The sequence below is a fragment of the Ictidomys tridecemlineatus genome, chromosome 5, assembly GCF_052094955.1.
Source record: "Ictidomys tridecemlineatus isolate mIctTri1 chromosome 5, mIctTri1.hap1, whole genome shotgun sequence".
Taxonomy (NCBI): Eukaryota; Metazoa; Chordata; class Mammalia; order Rodentia; family Sciuridae; genus Ictidomys; species Ictidomys tridecemlineatus.
Genome location: NC_135481.1, coordinates 90,259,293 through 90,277,270, shown reverse-complemented (window position 1 = coordinate 90,277,270; position 17,978 = coordinate 90,259,293). Strand labels below are relative to the sequence as shown.

Here is a 17,978-nt window from a genome sequence, read left to right as displayed (position 1 = left end):
CCTCTTGGTAAACATCTTTGGGTATGGTAGTCATATGTTCCAGATCTTCCAAAATAGTTTGATTTTCAAATATTTGTCATTAGTATAAACCATTGAAATACTCAAAGAGACCTTGTCACACAAAATGTACAAACCTGTTTGGAAAGCTTAATCTTTATGCAATGGGGAAAAGTCATGGGGGAAGCAACAGGGGTGGTTTATGTCCCAATAAACTTCATGTAATAGCTTAACAGGGTCTTATTACCCTTTTCTGTTGTTTATAAACACTCAAATCTGCCTTCTTGTTCTTTGCTGCAGACACTCTACCAACAGAGGCAGATGGGATTAGCCAGGGAGAGAGAAGAATGGACCACTTCCAGATAAGCCATCATCAAGGTCTGATCTATACATATTGCTGAAGGATGGACTGTAGTATCCAGTACTCATTAGCAGAGATGACCTTGGAAATGTGCCCCTGTTTTGTTTCCTGGTTTCATTCTGTACCTTATTTCCTTTTGATCTTTATACTTGATATTACCTCTCAGGAAAGTGGTCAGGTCTAAATAAGACTAATGATGTTTCTCCCCGAGAAAGTACATTACTCCTTTCATTTCCTAACAATTTGAAACTAAGGGGGCTAGGGATGTGGCTCAAGTGGTAGTGCGCTCGCCTGACATGCATGCGGCCCGGGTTCTATCCTCAGCACCACATACAAACAAACATGTTGAGTCCGCCGAAAACTAAAAAAATAATATTAAAAAATTCTCTCTCTCTCTCTAAAAAAAAAAAAAAACCAATTTGAAACTAAGGCTATAAAATTAATTTTTGGCATCATGCTTGGAAGTGAGGAGACTGGATAATATATTCATCAACTTGTTTCATTTCTGGATTTCATTTTTTAGCTTTGGGTATATTTTACCATGCCCATGTTATCAAGTACCAACTCTTGTTCTTACCCTATTATGCTTTTCCTATTTTTTGTTTCTCTACACCTATTTACTATTAAATATGTTGATTTTCCTTTGTTAAAATAATTGGAGAAACAGATATACAGCTTATTGGAAGATATAGATAATTAAGTAGATGCTCTTTTATGGCTGTTGCAACTCATTATGTTCTGGAATTAACTCCAAACCTGTTGAATCTGTCACTGCTGAGACCTCAGAAATTTTAATCATTATCATCTGACCACTGGAAAACATGTGTGGTGACAGATTCCAACCTACTGCCTTTTAGTTTTTGTTCTTTTAGTTTACCTCAAGTCCTGCCCCTTCAAATAATAAAATGTATACTAAACCTGAACTCTTTTAAAAGCAATGCTGGGGATCAAACTCAGGGCTTCACACATGGTAGGAAAGTGCTCTACTACTTGAACCACACTCCCAGCCCCTAAATCAGAAATGTTAATGGACTTGGCTCCATTAATCTCTAAACCATAAGCATGGTAAAGTGGAGAAAAGAGAAACAATTTTATTTTTGGCTTTTTTATTATTATTCTAGCAATTTGGGGCTTCCACTCTTATTTTCAGATAGTTAACCCATTGATATCTTTTTGCTTTGTATATGATCCCAACTGAAGAAAATCATTCCAAAACATCAATAATTAATTCAGTTAAGAGAGGGAAAATTCTCTTTGGATGCAAACTGAGCCAAGGAGGTTGTGGTGGGGGCTGGAAAGAAGAAAAATCAGTCTTTGTCAAACTAGACAGGAGCTTGTGTCAAGTTTGTAAAACCAAACCTGGAACTTCCTACCATCCTTCCTTTGAACAGGAGAAATCATCCCCTCTTCTCCATCACTCTATAATGTAATTCTACTTTTTTAAAGGATATCTTCTCCTAATTCTCACCTCCAATAAATATCCAGACTAAATATTCACTACCTATTATTAAAACTTTTTTACAAACTCTGTGGGAAAGATTTACCCTGAGACAAATAGTTAATAGAGAGGGGATTTTGTAAAGATAAAATGGTAGAAGACAAAGCTGTCCCAGTATAAAAAATGAGAACATTTTTACCACCAGTGATTCGGTGATGAAGCAGGTAAAACACACAGCCATCAAATTGATATAAGAAGAGAGAGTATTTCTGACAAGGCCTGGTACCTATTGAGAATCTTAGCTGCATTATACAGAATTTGTGCTCAGAGAGGAAGGAAACAGTACAAGACAGCCTTATATTCCAGGGAAAATGGTGGGATTGGTGATTCATTAGAATTATTATTTAAGTCAGAATTCTTTACCCCTTCTTTCCAGGCCTCCTATATATGTGCAGCTGAGGTCTATTTTCTGTAGTACATTAAGGGGAAAGAATAGCCTATACAAGAACAGGAGACATTTCCTCACCCAGGTTCTTGGCCTCCTCTACATGTGGCTAGAGTACTGGATTATTTGCTGATCCAATCCCTGATTTTGTGTACTATGATCATCCTCCCTGGTCCACCCTCAACTTACTACAACCCCATCACCCACCCTGAAGAATACAAAAGCTTTTAAATTCTTTGCCACAAGGTAATTTAAAAAAATGTAGTTTCTTTGTTTAAAGTTACTAAAATTTGGTTCATCTTTTAGTAACAGATCTTTTCCTTCCCAAAATCCCTCCCTCGCTCAGTCCTGTATGATCACATAATCCTCCTCCTCCTCATCTTCTTCCTCTTCCTCTTCCTCCTCATCCTCCGGCAGTTCCTCTTCTTCCTCTTCCTCTTCCTCATCTAGACAAACTACCACCTCAGCTGGCTCAGGTAATCGAGAGTCAAACCAATCCAGTACCTGCTGGGTGCTAAGTCTTGATGCCTGACTCAGCTGAGGGATATCAATTTCCCGTAGCTGTTGGTGGGCTGCCCAATACTTCTCCAAAGGTCGTATATCCGGTGGGGGCGGGGGAATTGGTAGAGGTGGTGTCTCAGCCCATTCTTTCAAAGAGCGGGTTGACGGTGGTGTAAGAATCGCTGGGTCTTGAAAACTAGGGGCACCAGGTACTGCATTGTCCCGAAACCATTTTAGTTGCCCATGCTTCAAAGCATAGCGTGTGTCACCAAACCACTGAATGATCTCAGGCCGAGGTAAACCAGTGATCTGTTCCAATTTATGGTAATCCTCACGCCGTGCCCATTGGCACTGTAGAAAAAAGGATTTGAGAATAGCCAGCTGCTCTTTGGTTTTACGCTTAGCCTTTCGTTGGCGTTGCATATCTGGGGAAAGGTAGTCTGTGGAGCCAACCCTACCTGGTACTGAGTTATGCCGTAGCCCTTGAGGCCAGGCTGGCTCCAGATGTGGGGGTAGTGCCTGTTCCTTGGGTGAGAGTGACTGTGGGATATAGCCTACTGACTGGAGGGGTTTAGAGGTGGCAGTAGCTCCATTAGCTAGTACCCGGAAAGAAGAGGAGGTAGAGGAGGATGAAGGAGTCATACTAGGTGCTGACTCCTCCTTACAACTACTGGCAAGTAATGAGATTGATGGGGGCTTATCCAGAGCACGTGACTGGTGGACAGCTATGGAGTGGTTCCAGGAAGAAGTACCTACACCATGTGAGTGGTCAGGACCACTGCCTGCTAGTTCCTTAGAGAGGCCACTACTTTGAAGATCCTGCCAAAAATCTGATTGGGAGAATGTTCCACTGCCAGGTGTCAAAAGGGACTCCTTTGCTTTCTGGTGACTCAGTGGCAGTGTTGATATATGAGAGAACTCCTCAGGTTCTACCTTCAATCCTTTTATCTGGGGGGGCTCTCTAAAAGTCAGAGGGCCTATTCCAAAACCAACTTGTTCTGAAGGTGGCACTGGAGAAGGTGGCACCTCCTCTGGTGGCCGCCCTGCATGATGAGTAAAAGAGAGAAGGGATTTGAAGTGGAGTTGGTCCCGATGGTATACCACTCGTGCTCGAGTCTCTTCTATTTCTTCAGATGACCAGCTAATGCCACAGCGGAGGCGCTGGGCCATGAACCAAGTCTTGACTTTCTCCATCTGTAGCCCATAACGTAGGCAGAGAAGGGCAATGTCTGCTAGGCTGGGATAGGGAAAGTAGCTGAAGGTTTGTAGCAGGTGTTCATTGCTGTCTAGCTCACTGGTCTGGGCTGCTTGGGTCCACACAAGCTGTAGCTCCTCAGAAATTGGAGGAAGGCAGATGAGCCCTGCTGGTGAGCTAGTAACACTGCTGGCCTCTTTATTAGGAGGCATGGTGCGGTCTGATTTGTGCCCTTCAGAGACAGCTGTAATAAGAAGAGAAACAGCTCAATCACTGAGGCTCCTCTTTTGGCACATCACTCAATTTCTACCAAAAATTGTTGGATACCAAACAACTAACTTTCTATCTGCATCATGTTGTATTGCTTTTAAAGTGTTTCAACAATTTCTCGTTAATTTTCAGAACCTTGTGGAGTCAGAGAGCTGTTACAATTCCCATTTTTTTAAAGCCCATAGAATTTAAATTATACCAAGTCACATGACTAGTAAGTGTTGTCACCAAGACAGAAAATCATCTATAGAGGTTCAAAAGGAAGAGCTTTTTTTTTTTTTTTTTTTTTGGTGCTGGAGATTGAACCCAGGGGTGCTTAACCACACTAAACCACACCTCAGCCCTTCATATTTTTTGAGATAGTCTTACTAAGTTGCTTAGGGTCTTGCTAAATTGCTGAGTCTGGCCTGGAACTTGTTATCCTCCAGAATTGCTGGGGTTACAGGTGTGTACCACCAATGCCCCGTGGAAAGGCTAAAAGTTATTCTTATAAAGCTTTTATCTTTCCAATTCAACTTTGCTTCTGGAAGCTATTCCCCCATCTCTCACCTTCTAAATTCATGGAACAGGTATCACAAAAGGAGACTCAAAAACAAAAGGAACTATTACTCTCCACCTCCTAACAATTTATGATTACCTCTTGAATGTAGAGATAGGTTGGGAAAATAACTGATGACTATCTGTAAGGTATAACAGCATTGTCCTCTGCCCAGCCCCCAGCCATTTCTTTTTCTTTCCCTTCTGGGAGGTGTAGTACCTTCAAGCCCTACACTCAAACCAGAAACCTTTATTATTATTTTCCATCTCAAGTAGGATGATAATATAGAGATCTAGGATAAATGGGGCTCCCTCACCCTGGGTTTAGGTCTTGTGGAAAAGGGAATGTTTCCTTCCCCCAAACAGCCTCTTAACAAAGGTTATCCCCTCCCCCAGCCTTTATCTCTTCCTACAGCTCAGCCTCTCTCCAGGGAGCCTGGAGAACTCCTTCCCATACTGGCAACCCCCTCCAGGTTGGGCAAAAGGCCACCTGCTGTATCTTTTCAGTTCAGCTTTCTCCTCAATATCTTGTGGACAGGTTCATTATAAATTGTAGCCAGCTCTTACAAAAGATACCCAGCAGAAGCACTGCTCCCAGGGTTAAGGATGTGGGGACTACAGGGATAGCCCCAACTGTGTTTCATTCCTGAAATACCTGCTCAGGTTATTTCCCAGAAAGTTCTGTTGACAATTTTAATTCATTTCCCTATGTGGAGTGAGAGATCCTGTAACACATCACCCTTTCCTCTTAGGAGAATCCCATCTGTATTTATAAATATTACTACTAATCTGTTAGATTTCTACGTAAATGTTACATGATGAACTGAGAAAATAAATATCAAGTCCAAAAGTTACAACAATGTAATATCAGGGATTTTATTTATTATTACTATTATTTTTGAGGTGCTGGGAATTGAACCCAGAGCTCTTGTGTGTGCTGGGCAAGTGCTCTACCACCAAACGACACCCCCAGGCCCATGGACTTTAAAATTGAAAAAAATTCAGAAGCATTTTTGCACTTGAGGCCATTCCCTTTAATAATTAAATCTAGCAAATCGAATGCCATGCAAATTTTAAAAGCAGTACAGCTTTAATAGTACCTTAGGGGGTTAAATGGTGACAGTGTGACATGGTAGGTAAAAACATGAAATCCATTTTGGGGAGAGGGGTTAGGGGTATTGGGAATTGAGCCCAGGCCCTTATGCATGCTAATTATGTGCTCTACCACTGAGCTACACCCTAAGCCCAAGAAAAATGAACTGAGTTTAAATCCCAGTTCTACCACTTTTTCTCTATGTAGAATGAGTTTCTACAATTTCTAAAATTTTAGCTATATGAAATTGATAAAATTTCATATAGCTAAAATTGATGAAATTGATAAAACTATACTGAAATTGTGAGCCTCGGTTTCCTCATATAAAAAAGGAAAACAATGCTGAATATATGTGAACAGTTAGATATTTTTACCAAGCACCTACTATTGCTAGGCATTATGAATAGAAAGGGGTTAGAGTAACTGTGAAGACCTGGAGGACTGAGGTGTGGCAGTTTTGAGGTTAATTGCCAGCTTCATTACTTCTAGAATGTTGTTTGTCCTTAGGCAAATTATTTAACCACTCTATAAGCCTTATTTTCTCATCAGAAAAAAAGTTATCTACCTGGAAAGTTTTTGACTAAATTAAAAAAAAAAATGCCCTTGACATTATGCCTAGAACAAAGTAAAGGCCCAATACAGTTGAGCTTTTTAAAATTACTTCAGCTTCATGGGTGACTCTGATATAAATTAATGCTCCCCTTGGGAAAATGGGGCAAAGACTGTATTCTTTAAAATCATGGTTTTTCAGTCTGACTGCAGAATCCAAATTCTAGCTAACAGTGGAGGAAACTACAATTTTAATGATTTTTTTCTTTTTGCAGTCTGAGGATCGAACCTAGGGCCTTAACAGATAGGCAAGCAAGCACTGTATGTATGAAAAATCACAGTTTTGGGGAGAATTGCTTCCAAAATTTGAATCCATTTTGAATGCCATATGAATTGCTCCACCTTTCCCCTTCTAGTTTCATCCTAGACACTGCTTTATGGCCAGGGGTCAACTGCTATTTAGAATTGTGTCCCCCTCCCCCAGAAACACCATCAAATCCAAGCTGGAGAATACTTTATGATGGCAATACTTGACATCTTCTTAACCTCTTTTTTGTCCTTTTCCATCAGGACACCCAATTCACACTTTAAATATGATAAAAAATAGCATAAGTCCTAGGAATAAAGCAGTTTAGTCCTTTGTGAGGATGAGAACTGACATGAGAATATGAGACAGTCACAGCTATAATCCTACAAGGAAGCATTTTGCTTTTTTTTTAGTTGTTGATAGGCCTTTATTTGCTTATTTATATGTGGTGCTGGGAATCGAACCCAGTGCCTCACATGTATAAGGCAAATGCTCTACCTCTGAGCTATAACTCCAGCCCCTGCATTTTGCTTTTATTCATGTGGTTTGAATACTTCAGATTCTCATAGCATCAGCTTGATATTTAATGTAACATGCACTCATACAAATAACACATACATCCAGTTTTCATTTACATAAAACTCAAGTTATAGAAGAACTCCTGAAATGAAATGGTGGCTTAAATCAAGGCACAGGTATATGGATGGCAATTCCCTGGAAGAATCTGGCTTTGGACTACAGGAAACTACCACCAGCGTGGCTCATGAGAATTATAGCAAGTTGGGCAGGCACTACAGTAATCAAAACCACAATTTAAGCCGGGCGCAGTGGCCCATGCCTATAATCCCAGTGGCTCCAGAGACTGAGGCAGAAGGATTGCAAGTTCAAAGCCAACCTCAGCAACAGCAAGGCGCTATGCAACTCTGTGAGACCCTGTCTCTAAATAAGATACAAAATAGGGCTGGGGAATATGGCTAAGTGGTTGAGTGCCTGAGGTCAATTCCCAGCACATCCCGCCCCCTCAAAAAAAAAAAAAATTTAGACTCTGTAGTATCTATTCTCATGCCTCCATTTTGGATAGAGAAAGGGAAACAAAGCTGGAGAAGGACTCCTAGGGCAGAGGTGTTCTTGTAAGTATCTCTCCTGAATAATCATTACATTTTATTCCTTATTAAATAGACCAGATATGCCCTACTAGTATGTTAAGTCACTAATAAAAAATGCAGAAAGCCCTTCTTTTCCCCTTGGGCTTTTTGCATCCCTGAGCAAATGGCAGAGAAAGGGCTGCATTAACTTAAGCTTCAGTGTTCACACAGTCCTAGGAAAAAAGAGGACTTTGGAACTTTCCTGTTGAACATAGGCTTATGGGTTAAAGTGGAAGACAGTTAAAGTGGGAAACTAGATATGACCCTGCTGAATTCCCAAAATCTGTATTCAGAGATTTGAAGTACTACCTAAAAATGTATTTTGGTAGTTTTAAGGACTTTTCGTGATACTTATATGCTTCTTAACTTTTTGGATCATAAGAATCAAATAAAAGTTACAGATCCTTAGAAAGTTAAAATAACTCCTCCCCCAAAATAAACATTCACATACTCAGGGTTCACTGACAGCCAAGAAGTCAGGTTAAGAATCTCTGCCTTGGGGTTGGGGTTGTGGCTCAGAGGTACAGCGCTTGCCTAACATGTGTGAGTCACTGGATTCAATCCTCAGCACCACGAAAATATAAAATATATTGTGTCCACCTTTAACTAAAAAACAAATATTAAAAAAAAAAGAACCTCTGCCTTGTGTCTTTCCAACTTTATTAAAAGCAGTGGTGGCAAATGCTTAGAGATAAACAAGCAGCTTGATGTGCATGAACAGGAAAAGATCCATAAGAATTCCACTTGATTTAGAAGGGTCACAGGGTATTCATAGTATCAGCTGGAGAGAGTGAAAAGGGTGTTTAAATGACCTACTGAACTTGTAGGTCATTCAACCAATACCCACAAGTTGTAACTGGGTAGTAGAGGTTAGTAGGCTGCTTTTTAGTGCACCAAAATCATTGATTTCATTCAGTCTGTGCTTGGAACAGCATTGTGACTCCAACAAAACTTCTGTTGCTCAATGTGTGTGTGTGTGTACATACATACATGAGATAATGTAACTAAACATCACATCATATGATGAAAAATACTACATTAAAAACTGTTCCTATATGGTGCATGCCTGTAATCCTTGCAGTTTGGGAAGCTGAGGCAGGTGGATTGCAAGTTCAAAGCCAGCTTCAGCAAAAGCGAGGCACTAAGCAACTCAGTGAGTCCCTGCCTCTAAATAAAATACAAAATAGGGCTGGGGATGTGGCTCAGTAGTCGAGTGCCCCGAGTTCAATCCCCAATACCAACAACAACAACAAAAACAAAAAAGCTGTTCCTATAGCTGGGCATCCATGTGTAATCCCAGCAAATTGGGAAACTGAGGCAGGAGAATCACAAATTTCAGACCAGCCTCAGCAATTTAGGCCCTAAGGAACTCAGTGAGACTCTGTCAAAATAAAAAATAAAAGGATGTGGTTCAGTGGTTAAGTGCCCCCTAGGTTCAATTCCCAGTACCAAAACAAACAAACAAAAAAACCCTGTCCTATAAGAAAACTAGGGTCAAGTGCTTTGGAGAGAGATAATACAAGGAGAGTATACATTTAAACACTGATAAGTTAGGAGTAGGCAAGACTGGATATGAGACAAACATCTCAAAAGTATTCTTCACTTAGATTGCTTCCTAAGTGTCTAATTTCATGTCATTTAAAGAATCCAAAACTGAAAGTCATAGATGATCAAAGTGTTTAGTTCTCATCCCAGACTGCATCCTAGAATTACCTGGGAAAATTAAAAACCAGGCCACTCTCTTCCCTACTCTGATTTAATTACTCCGGGTTGGGGGTCAGGCATCCATACATTATAAAATTCTCAGGATGCAGCCAGGTTTGAAGAGTCCCTTGTGTAGTTAATACTAAAAAGGTAATTGGGTACTCCAGTCAGCAGACTTAACACAAAAAAGCCTCAGCACTACACCAAAAGGCCTGTGAAACGAATGTACTTTGAATTATAATAAATAAGATATGTATGCATTATTTTTAACTTCCCAACTTTTTCAGTTACTGCCATCTATCTGTCTAATCATATAAAAGGTCTTCAGATGAATGATAAAGGAGGCTCATAGGATAAAAAAAGATCTCCTGATTTGGGCCCAAACGGGTCTCAGCTTTAGTCTTCTTTCAGTTTAGAAGTCTCAGACTAGTACGCAACACCAGGAACCTCTGAGGACTCGGACTCTCAGTTTCCTGGTTGGTTTTCTGACTACAGCTGGGCACGGTAGTAAGAAGGGGCAGCTTCTTCTAAACCTTTCATTCCCGAAGGCCACTGCTCCCCAGAAGTAAATTCAGGTTCTGTACGTGTGTTGAGGTAGTCATGGGGATGGGGTGGGAGGGAAGGCCTGGGAAGGAAACGTTTCTCCTATCCTCCATTTCACAAGCTCTCTAGAAGGCTCTGAACTGGGTCAGAGAACAAAAAGTTGCTACACTTGGGATGGTGAGCCCCAGGAGGCAAGCGAATCTCAATCCTTTCCTCTCCAAGGGCGTCCCAACCCAACCTTCCCCTCCTCCCTACACACCCCCTTCTCCCCCGTTACAACAGGAGGAATCAAAAAGTCCAGAGAAGAAAGCGGAGAGAATCGGACGACTTCGAACCTACTATTCTCCTCGAGGAGAATGGGGCTCTGAGGGTCGGAGATTGTACACCGGCTAGGAAGGGAAGTCCGAGGGGCTGGGGATCACTCACCGCGGTCCAGCCCGGGCGGCGGCTCCCAGCCTCGCACCACGGGCCGGGTGTGGGTGGGTAAGAGGGGAACAGGGCAGAGAGCCTCCAGATGGGAGTGATGCTGCTGCCCCGTGCGGCCTGCTCCGAGCCCACCCGCGCGGAGGGCCAGGACCTGACTGTCCCCCCCACTACCCCCGCCCCAAGAGCGTCCCTGGCCCTGCCCTCTCTGCTCTAGCGACTTGGAGGCGGGGCGGATGGGTGGGGCGGTGCGAAGGTGGCCAGAGTCCTTATTGGCGGTCGCAGGCGGGCGGGCACCAGCGCAGCGCATCGGGCCGGCCATTGGCTGCGTGGAGCTCAGCTGAAGTCTGCAATTGGCTACGTGAACCACTGAGGGTTAGCTATTGGATGTGTGAGGCAGGGAAGATGTCCCCCGGTACCAGAGTGCTGTGAATGGTACCCTCCACCTATCCGCACCGGACCTTCTGAGTACGAGTCACTTTCCTCCCAGAGACGTCCTTTGCTAAACTGTCTGGACCACCAGCAACTCCCATTTGTTTCCTCCTGCGGGAAGCCCTCTGCAGATCTTAACATCCCCTTCCCCGGGGTACATGTGAGCTGTGCCTTCCTCAGCAGAGAGCCCAACCGCCGCCAGCAGCGTTAGCTGTAGCGAAGTGTGTAAAGCAACAGGGAACTTGTTCTCGAGGTGGATCAGATGTCTTGCCACCCGAAAAAACGAGCCCAAAGACGGGCTGCTTCCTGGATCAAACTGGCACCAGACAGGTGTTCTCAAGGACTAAGTGCTGGAGCGGTCCCTCTTTGGGACCTACCAAACTCTCAGGCTTCCCTCCCTGTCCTGGTAAAGAAGACCTGGACCTCTGCCTCATATTTGGGTGCCTTGGTTTGCACTATTGAGAGAGGGATGACAATAAAATGAGGTTTTCAATGAAGCATTATCCTTTATAGTATGAAATTCTGGGCCAAAATTTATATATTTAGGATTCACCACCTTCTGACTAAAACGTAGAAGCCATAATTTCAGAAATGACTCATCTATTCTCATATAGGTCTTTGAAAAAGCCCCATCTTGCCTATTTAGGTCATTTAATAGAAAACTTCAGACTTTGCCCTATATTCTCAGACCTCACAACTTCCCTCTCCTTACATGTCTCCCAAAACCAACCACAAAACTACTTTTCGTTCTTCATTGTTCCACTCAGTCTTAGAGCTCTTTCAGGGTTGCCAGACATCTTAAACTTACCTGCTTCAGCGCTGAGCTTTATTTTCTATTGCTATCCCCTTCTTTGCCCCTGCCTCCCCAACCCTCCTCATTACATTTGGTAACAATAGCAATTTCTAACAGCCATCCTACTTCCTTCAAACTAATATCGGGCAGAAATATGGGGTAACCAATAGAAAGACATATACACTCATCTTTAAGGCTAGAAACTCTTGATCCCCTGAGGTTTGATTCAGGATTAGTTGTAGAGAGCCGCAGCCAAAGTGGCCACAGCAAACTTCCAGCTGATTGGCTCACTGCAGCCCCAGCAAATTTCCAGCTGATTGGCTCCTCTTCGGTGAAGCTCATTGGGCTACTTCCCTGCCCTTTCAGACCACGGAGCTGCTCATTGGGGGACTCTTTGGCTCCGCCCATTCGACCTAGCCAATCGGCCTTAGGAGCGGGAAGAGTGCCAGTTGAGCTGCTCGGAGAAAGTGCCGGAGGTGTGCTTGCTAAAAATAAAGTTCGGGTGCTTGATAAGTGGCTCCTGAATTGTGCCCAGCCAGACTGCGGCAATTAGTGGTATCTAAAAGACTTTCTCCTAAATCACAATTATTTCCGTGACCCATTAGTTCATATGTAATGAAGGGAAAACATTTTAGGTAGCAGCAATTCTGTTACTAGTGGAGAGGTCATTCTCTCATAATCCAAGCATTTTATTAGACTGGATTAACTGGGAAGAATTCATGCTTGTTTGGCTGAAAAGCTAGGCAGAATTGCCTGTGAGAACTAAGCGCCTGACCTGGAGGGTTTGGTAAGTCATTCTGGGCATTGCAGTTCATGGGCCTGGAGTTGTAAAAGACAGACAACTTTGTCAACTTTCTTTTCTGAAGACACATTCTCAAGAGTCAGGAGTGGCAAGAGAGGGAAGAATTCGTTATAGGAAGTCACTCCTCTGATCCACTTCTGAAGTGCAGACTGAAGCTTCTTTCTTGTGAGTTTCACCTCAATGATTTTTATGCAGGTATTTTTTGTTTTTGTTGTTGTTTTTGTAGAGCAAAAACAACAACATGCATGCTATGCAAGCACTCTTATCACTGAGCAATCTCCTTAGTCCACCCTGTAGATTTAGAAGACTCAGTGGAGAGGGTGGTAAAGTGGACAATAGGAAGAGGTCTAGACTCTAATAATTGAACAGAGGATCCCACCTTTAGCAAGACAATAACCCACCCAGCTTTTCCAGGAATTTGTGCTGAAGAAAGAGGATTCATGTCATCCTCAATATAGAGATGTTAATGTCCATCTTCCAAGGTACTGGAGGAGACCCAACAATCTGTTAATGAGGCTGTTAGTTTTTGTAAAATTTTAAATATATTTAAACTGTAATTGATTAAGATTGATGTCTCAAAGCCAGGTGTTGTAGTACACACCTGTAATCCCAGAGACTGGGAGGCTAAGGCAGGAGAATTGCAAGTTCTAGGCCAGCCTCAGACACTTAGTAAGGCTTTAAGCAACTTAGTGAGATCCTGTCTCAAAACAAAAAATAAAAAGAGCTGGGGATGTGGCTCATCAATGGTTATGCACCACTGGGTTCAATCCCTGGTACCAAAAAATAAAGATTGATGTCTCTTTCCTTTCTGACTTCCCCTGCATCACATTTCCCCTTTTGTTAGTTGGCAGTAGAGAAGCCATGGACATTTGGGGATTGGCTAAGGAAGCTGAGATGGGGATACACTTTGGGTTTAGCTGGTATATAACATGGTTTGTAGTTGCTTTTGTGAATAAATTATCTGCATGTAGGTATAGTACTATAGACTGAACTGTGTACCCACTAAGCTCATGTTAAAGTAGTAACCTCCAGTGCCTCAGAATGTAACTATCTGGACATAAGATCTTTAAAAATAAGTTAAAATGAAGTCTTTAGGGTAGGTTCTAATACAATATGACTGTTGCCCAGAAGAGGAAATTTAGACATAGAAATGTCTAAATGTCTAATAAATTAAGTATGTGATAGACCCAACCTGATTTTCTTTTAAAATTGGGAGCCATCTCACCACAAAGCCATGAAAAGCTAATTTTGGCTTTACTATAAATTACTGCAAATTCTGAACCTGCTTGGAATGCCTGCCTGTGCCTTGAACTCACCCATGCCCGGCTCTCTGGCCAGATAGCAGCCTTCTCTGAAACTTTAGTGACATCTCATAAATATTGGCCTTCCCTGGCCAGATAATGACCCTTTCTGAGGCTCTAATGACCCTCATAAATTCTGATGTTGGGGCCAGCAAAAATGTAAACTACCATTTGTGTTATGCTCATCAGAGTTTTGTTATCTGTAACCCCCCTTTGTGTAACTTGCTAGGCTATAAAGCTGGGCTGCAGGAAAGCTGCAGCTGCTATCTTGTTCCCACGGTTTTGGGTGGGAGAGGCAGCTTGGGTGGAGAGGCAGCCCGGCAGGTTGAAATAATAAGCTTGCTTTAATTTGATTTTAATTAGTCAGTGGTCTTTTCTTGCGTCTTGGTCTAACATATGCACAGAGGAGAGATCACATGAAGATGTATGGAAGAGGGCTATCTTCAAGACAATGCAAGAGGCCTCAGAATAATATCAATACCTTGATGCAACAGATTTCTGTTTAAGCCACTCAGTCTGTGCTGTTTCATTACAGCAGTCCTAGAAAACTAATACATAGCTTCCAAGAATAATGTCATCAATTCAAAGACTCAATTAGTCATTGCAAATTTAAAATACTCCAAAATCTTACATCATATTTCTGAAAGAAATTTCATAGAAATTTTTCCAAGTTTGAAAAAAATCCTGGGCTGGGGATGTGGCTCAAGCGGTAGCGCACTCACCTGGCATGCGTGCAGCCCGGGTTCGATCCTCAGCACCACATACAAAGATGTTGTGTCCACCAAAAACTAAAAAATAAATATTAAAATTCTCTCTCTCTTAAAAAAAAAAAAGAAAGAAAAAAATCCTAAAGGTTTTTGTAATAGTCATTTATAGCTAGGCATGGTGGTTGTAATCTCAACTACAAGGGAGACTGAGGCAGAAAGATTCAAGTTCAAGGTTCCCTGGGCAAGACCCTGTTTTCAAAAATAAAAAAAGATCCCATGATGTAGCTCAATGGTGGAGTGCCCCTGGGTTCAATCCCCAGTGCTGGAAAAAAAATTTAAAAATAACAAAAACCCCACAAAGTGTGAAGATAAAACTTTTCTAAATTTTCAAGAATTTATAAAATATGATTATGCTAAGAAGACTGAATTTTCTTTTTCCTTTTTTTTCCCTTCCCAGTACTGGGGAGTTACCTAGGGGCTTCTGCATGCTAGGCAAATACTGTACCTCTGAGTTACAGCCCCAATCCTTTTTATTTTACTTATTTTTGTGGTACTAGTGATTAAACCTAGGGACACTCTACTACTAATGTGCTACACTCACCGCTCTTTCCCTTTTTTTTGACAGGGCCTTGCTAAATTGTCCAGGATGACCTCGAATTTTCAATCCTCCTGCCTCAACTTCCCAAGTAGCTGGGATTACAGGCACGTGCCACTGCACCTAGCTTCTTTATAGGAAACTTTATATAATATATAATGATATGAGCTGGGCACATACCTGTAATCCCAGTGGCTTGGGAGGCTGAGGCAGAAGGATTTCAAGCCTTAGCAATTTAGCGAGGCCCTAAGCAACTCAATGAGACCCTGTCTCTAAATAAAATACAAATAAGGGTTGGGGATGTGGTTCAGTGTCCCTGGGTTCATTCCCCAGAATCGGATTAAAAAAAAAAAAAAGATATGAAAAGGCTATTAAAGAGTGTGTATCTCAAAAAAAGAATTATAGAAAAAATTGTATAGGTTTTCCAGGCAGATAATTTTTTGGCAATTTTTAAAAATTCCAATTTCTTGAGATCTTTTCTCATTTAAAAAATACTTGTCTATTTTTTAAATGAGAAATTTGTGATTTTGTATTTACTTTTTCTTAAAAGGGGCTCCAAAAAAATTGTATCCTCAGGCATCCAGAAAACTGAATCTATCCCTGGTACTATCCAAATGGATATGGTGAGTTTCTACACAATTAGGGGAACTGTGCTCCAGCATTCTGTATCTTGACTTCTAGAAAATACTAAAGTAACATGTTACAGGAAGCAAGAGGGCTAACTAGACAGAAGTATGAGTATTAAGAATTTGGGGTATGGGCTGGGGTTGTGGCTCAGTGGTAGAGTGCTCGCCTAGTGCGTGAGAGGCCCTGGGTTCGATCCTCAGCACCACATAAAAATAAATAAATGAAAAACAAAGGTATTGTGTACAACTAAAAGAAATTAAAAAAAAAGAATTTGGGGTAAACTTAGATTAGCAAAGGCTGCATTGAAGTTGTTTGTGAAAGAAAGGGTTCAGACAAATCTATGGCTAAATTAGGAGGTCAGGGCCACAGAGCCCCTAGGCAATAATTTATGGAGAGAACCTCTGAACAGCTCCACACTCACCTCTCCTTGGGTGCCTGCTCCTCATGCTGACTCTTCCCTTCAACATATCAGGTTTCACTTACAATATCCAAGAAAAAGTAGGTGCTCTGCAGTGACATCACAACTTGGCCATTATGATGTAATGAGGAGGCATCTGATTATGCTCCAGCTGGTGCTTCCCTATGAGGAACATTGTTGTCTCATTACCTTGTGAGTAACTGGATTCTTCCATCATTCAGGTGATGTGGGAGTCAATCTTGTTAGAACTTGATCTTTTGTGCAAGTACTTTGATATTTATTTTTATCATTCCATTATGGGTCAGACAGAGGTTCTTGCTTTTCTACATATTCCTCATCCTTTATTTTTGGGTTGCCCTTGATAAGCAAGGGGCTTTAATCTTCCCTTTCAATGTTTAAGGGGCAGAATACAACGCAGATGGTTTCTTAAGGAAGAAGATCCCCAACTCAATAGGAAATAGGGCTTTTCCCAATCTGTTCCCTTTAAACGCACCAGTAGCTGGTGCTGGGTGTCAGCTAGGCCCTGGTGACTTTCTCACCATGCCAAATGGTGGTGGGATTCTGTTGGGATCTTATACCAGGGCTGCCCAACTCCTCCATATCTCCTTCCCATCCAACTTTGATACAGAGCCTATTCTCCAGCAGAATAGGAATAGGAATTTTAAGAAATGAAAGTAATTTGGAGGGGGTTTTCAGGGAGGGAATCTTGCTCTGAATCCCTTGCTATCTCAGTCCAAAACAAAAAATACTTCCAAGTACCTCATATTTTCTTTTCAGATTTCAACTTTATTTCAAATATTAAGTTTTATACCCAGAAGGAAAGGCAACTGCATGAGGAATTTGAAATGAGGAACAATACTACTGGAATGGGTTTGGGGGAGACTTGAGAGGACCTGATGAGAACATTAGTTTGGGGAGGATTTGCATAGCAAATTTTCATTCTTTCCCTGGGTTTGCTATTCAGTAGGTGGACTATTCAGTCTCAAGGTCAGTGCTCTTTGGCAGTATCTCCAAAACAATTCCCAAAGTTGGGGAAACAAGAGCCTTTGTTTTTCTTTATGCTTGGAAGAGGAAGGGAATAGAAACTAGTAGGAAAAAAAAAAAAACATTGTTATCTCTTATGAAAAATCTTGGGGCTGTTCCTCAGTCAGGGTGTGTGTGTGTGTATATACGTACACATACGTATTACTTTTTGAGACAGGGTTTCGCTAAGTGGCTTAGGGCCTTCTCAGTTGTTGAGACTGGTTTTGAACTTGTGATCCTCCTGCCTCAGCATTCCGAGCTGCTAGGATGTGTACCACCACAGGTGTGTGCCACCACACCTAACTCAGCCTGGTAATATAATATAGTCAGGAAGCTGAGTTAAGCCCATTTTCAGTCACACAAATTTTCTGATCCTGATGAGGTCAGTTCTCATCTCTGGACCTGTGTGCTCCTCTGTAAAGAAGCCTCAACCTAATGGTTTCTAAGATAAGCCTTTCAGGTCTCTGATGTTATTACCTGTATTAACAAGATCCAAAGGAACTCCAGAGAAACACATGAGTTAGAAGCAAGGGAATGTGGGAATTAACTTTCACAACTCTATGAAAAAAGTTGATCAGATAGGGCTTATTATGTAGAGAAGTGATGAACTACAATCATAAAGAGAAACAAAGGAACAGAAGGAAGGCCATAGGACAAGTGTAGAACAATTTCTGAGTTCTGGATAAGAAAAGGGACACAGTGTTCCTTCCTAGAGGGTTGCTTAAGGATCAACTCCCTGACTTCTCTTGTGGCACTTCCCAGTTCATGGCTA

General features: G+C 41.9%; 2 protein-coding genes and 1 non-coding gene across 11 annotated transcripts in view; 2 read left to right on the top strand and 1 right to left on the bottom strand.

Moving 5' to 3' along the window:
• Rnf212b (ring finger protein 212B) overlaps positions 1–1,855 on the top strand; it is a 35,950-nt gene extending 34,095 nt beyond the window's left edge. For 4 of the 6 annotated variants that reach the window (XM_078050334.1, XM_078050333.1, XM_078050331.1 and 1 more), the window contains one exon: positions 298–1,855. In XM_078050334.1, coding sequence (XP_077906460.1) covers positions 298–363 — 66 coding nt within the window. In that variant the 3' untranslated portion in view covers positions 364–1,855. The remainder of the gene's footprint in view (positions 1–297) is intronic. The other 2 variants (XR_013439079.1, XR_013439078.1) reach the window with 1 other exon arrangement.
• Homez (homeobox and leucine zipper encoding) lies at positions 1,448–16,206 on the bottom strand. 4 transcript variants are annotated; one of them, XM_021735584.3, is made up of 2 exons: positions 16,187–16,206; positions 1,448–4,181 (listed from the first exon to the last, which is right to left on the bottom strand). In XM_021735584.3, exon 2 carries the CDS (start codon positions 4,147–4,149, stop codon positions 2,584–2,586), a length of 1,566 nt encoding a protein of 521 aa, XP_021591259.2. In that variant the 5' UTR covers positions 4,150–4,181; positions 16,187–16,206; the 3' UTR covers positions 1,448–2,583. The 4 variants fall into 4 exon arrangements, with proteins under 4 accessions (XP_021591259.2, XP_040130655.1, XP_013219978.1 ...); XM_040274721.2 differs by lacking the exon at positions 16,187–16,206 and adding an exon at positions 11,922–12,017 and having other exon boundaries at positions 1,448–4,183; XM_013364524.4 differs by lacking the exon at positions 16,187–16,206 and adding an exon at positions 11,749–11,901.
• On the top strand, positions 15,901–15,973 carry Trnat-agu (transfer RNA threonine (anticodon AGU)). Its single transcript has one exon. It is a non-coding gene; the product is annotated as a tRNA-Thr (tRNA).
• Positions 16,207–17,978: the final 1,772 nt, after the last annotated feature.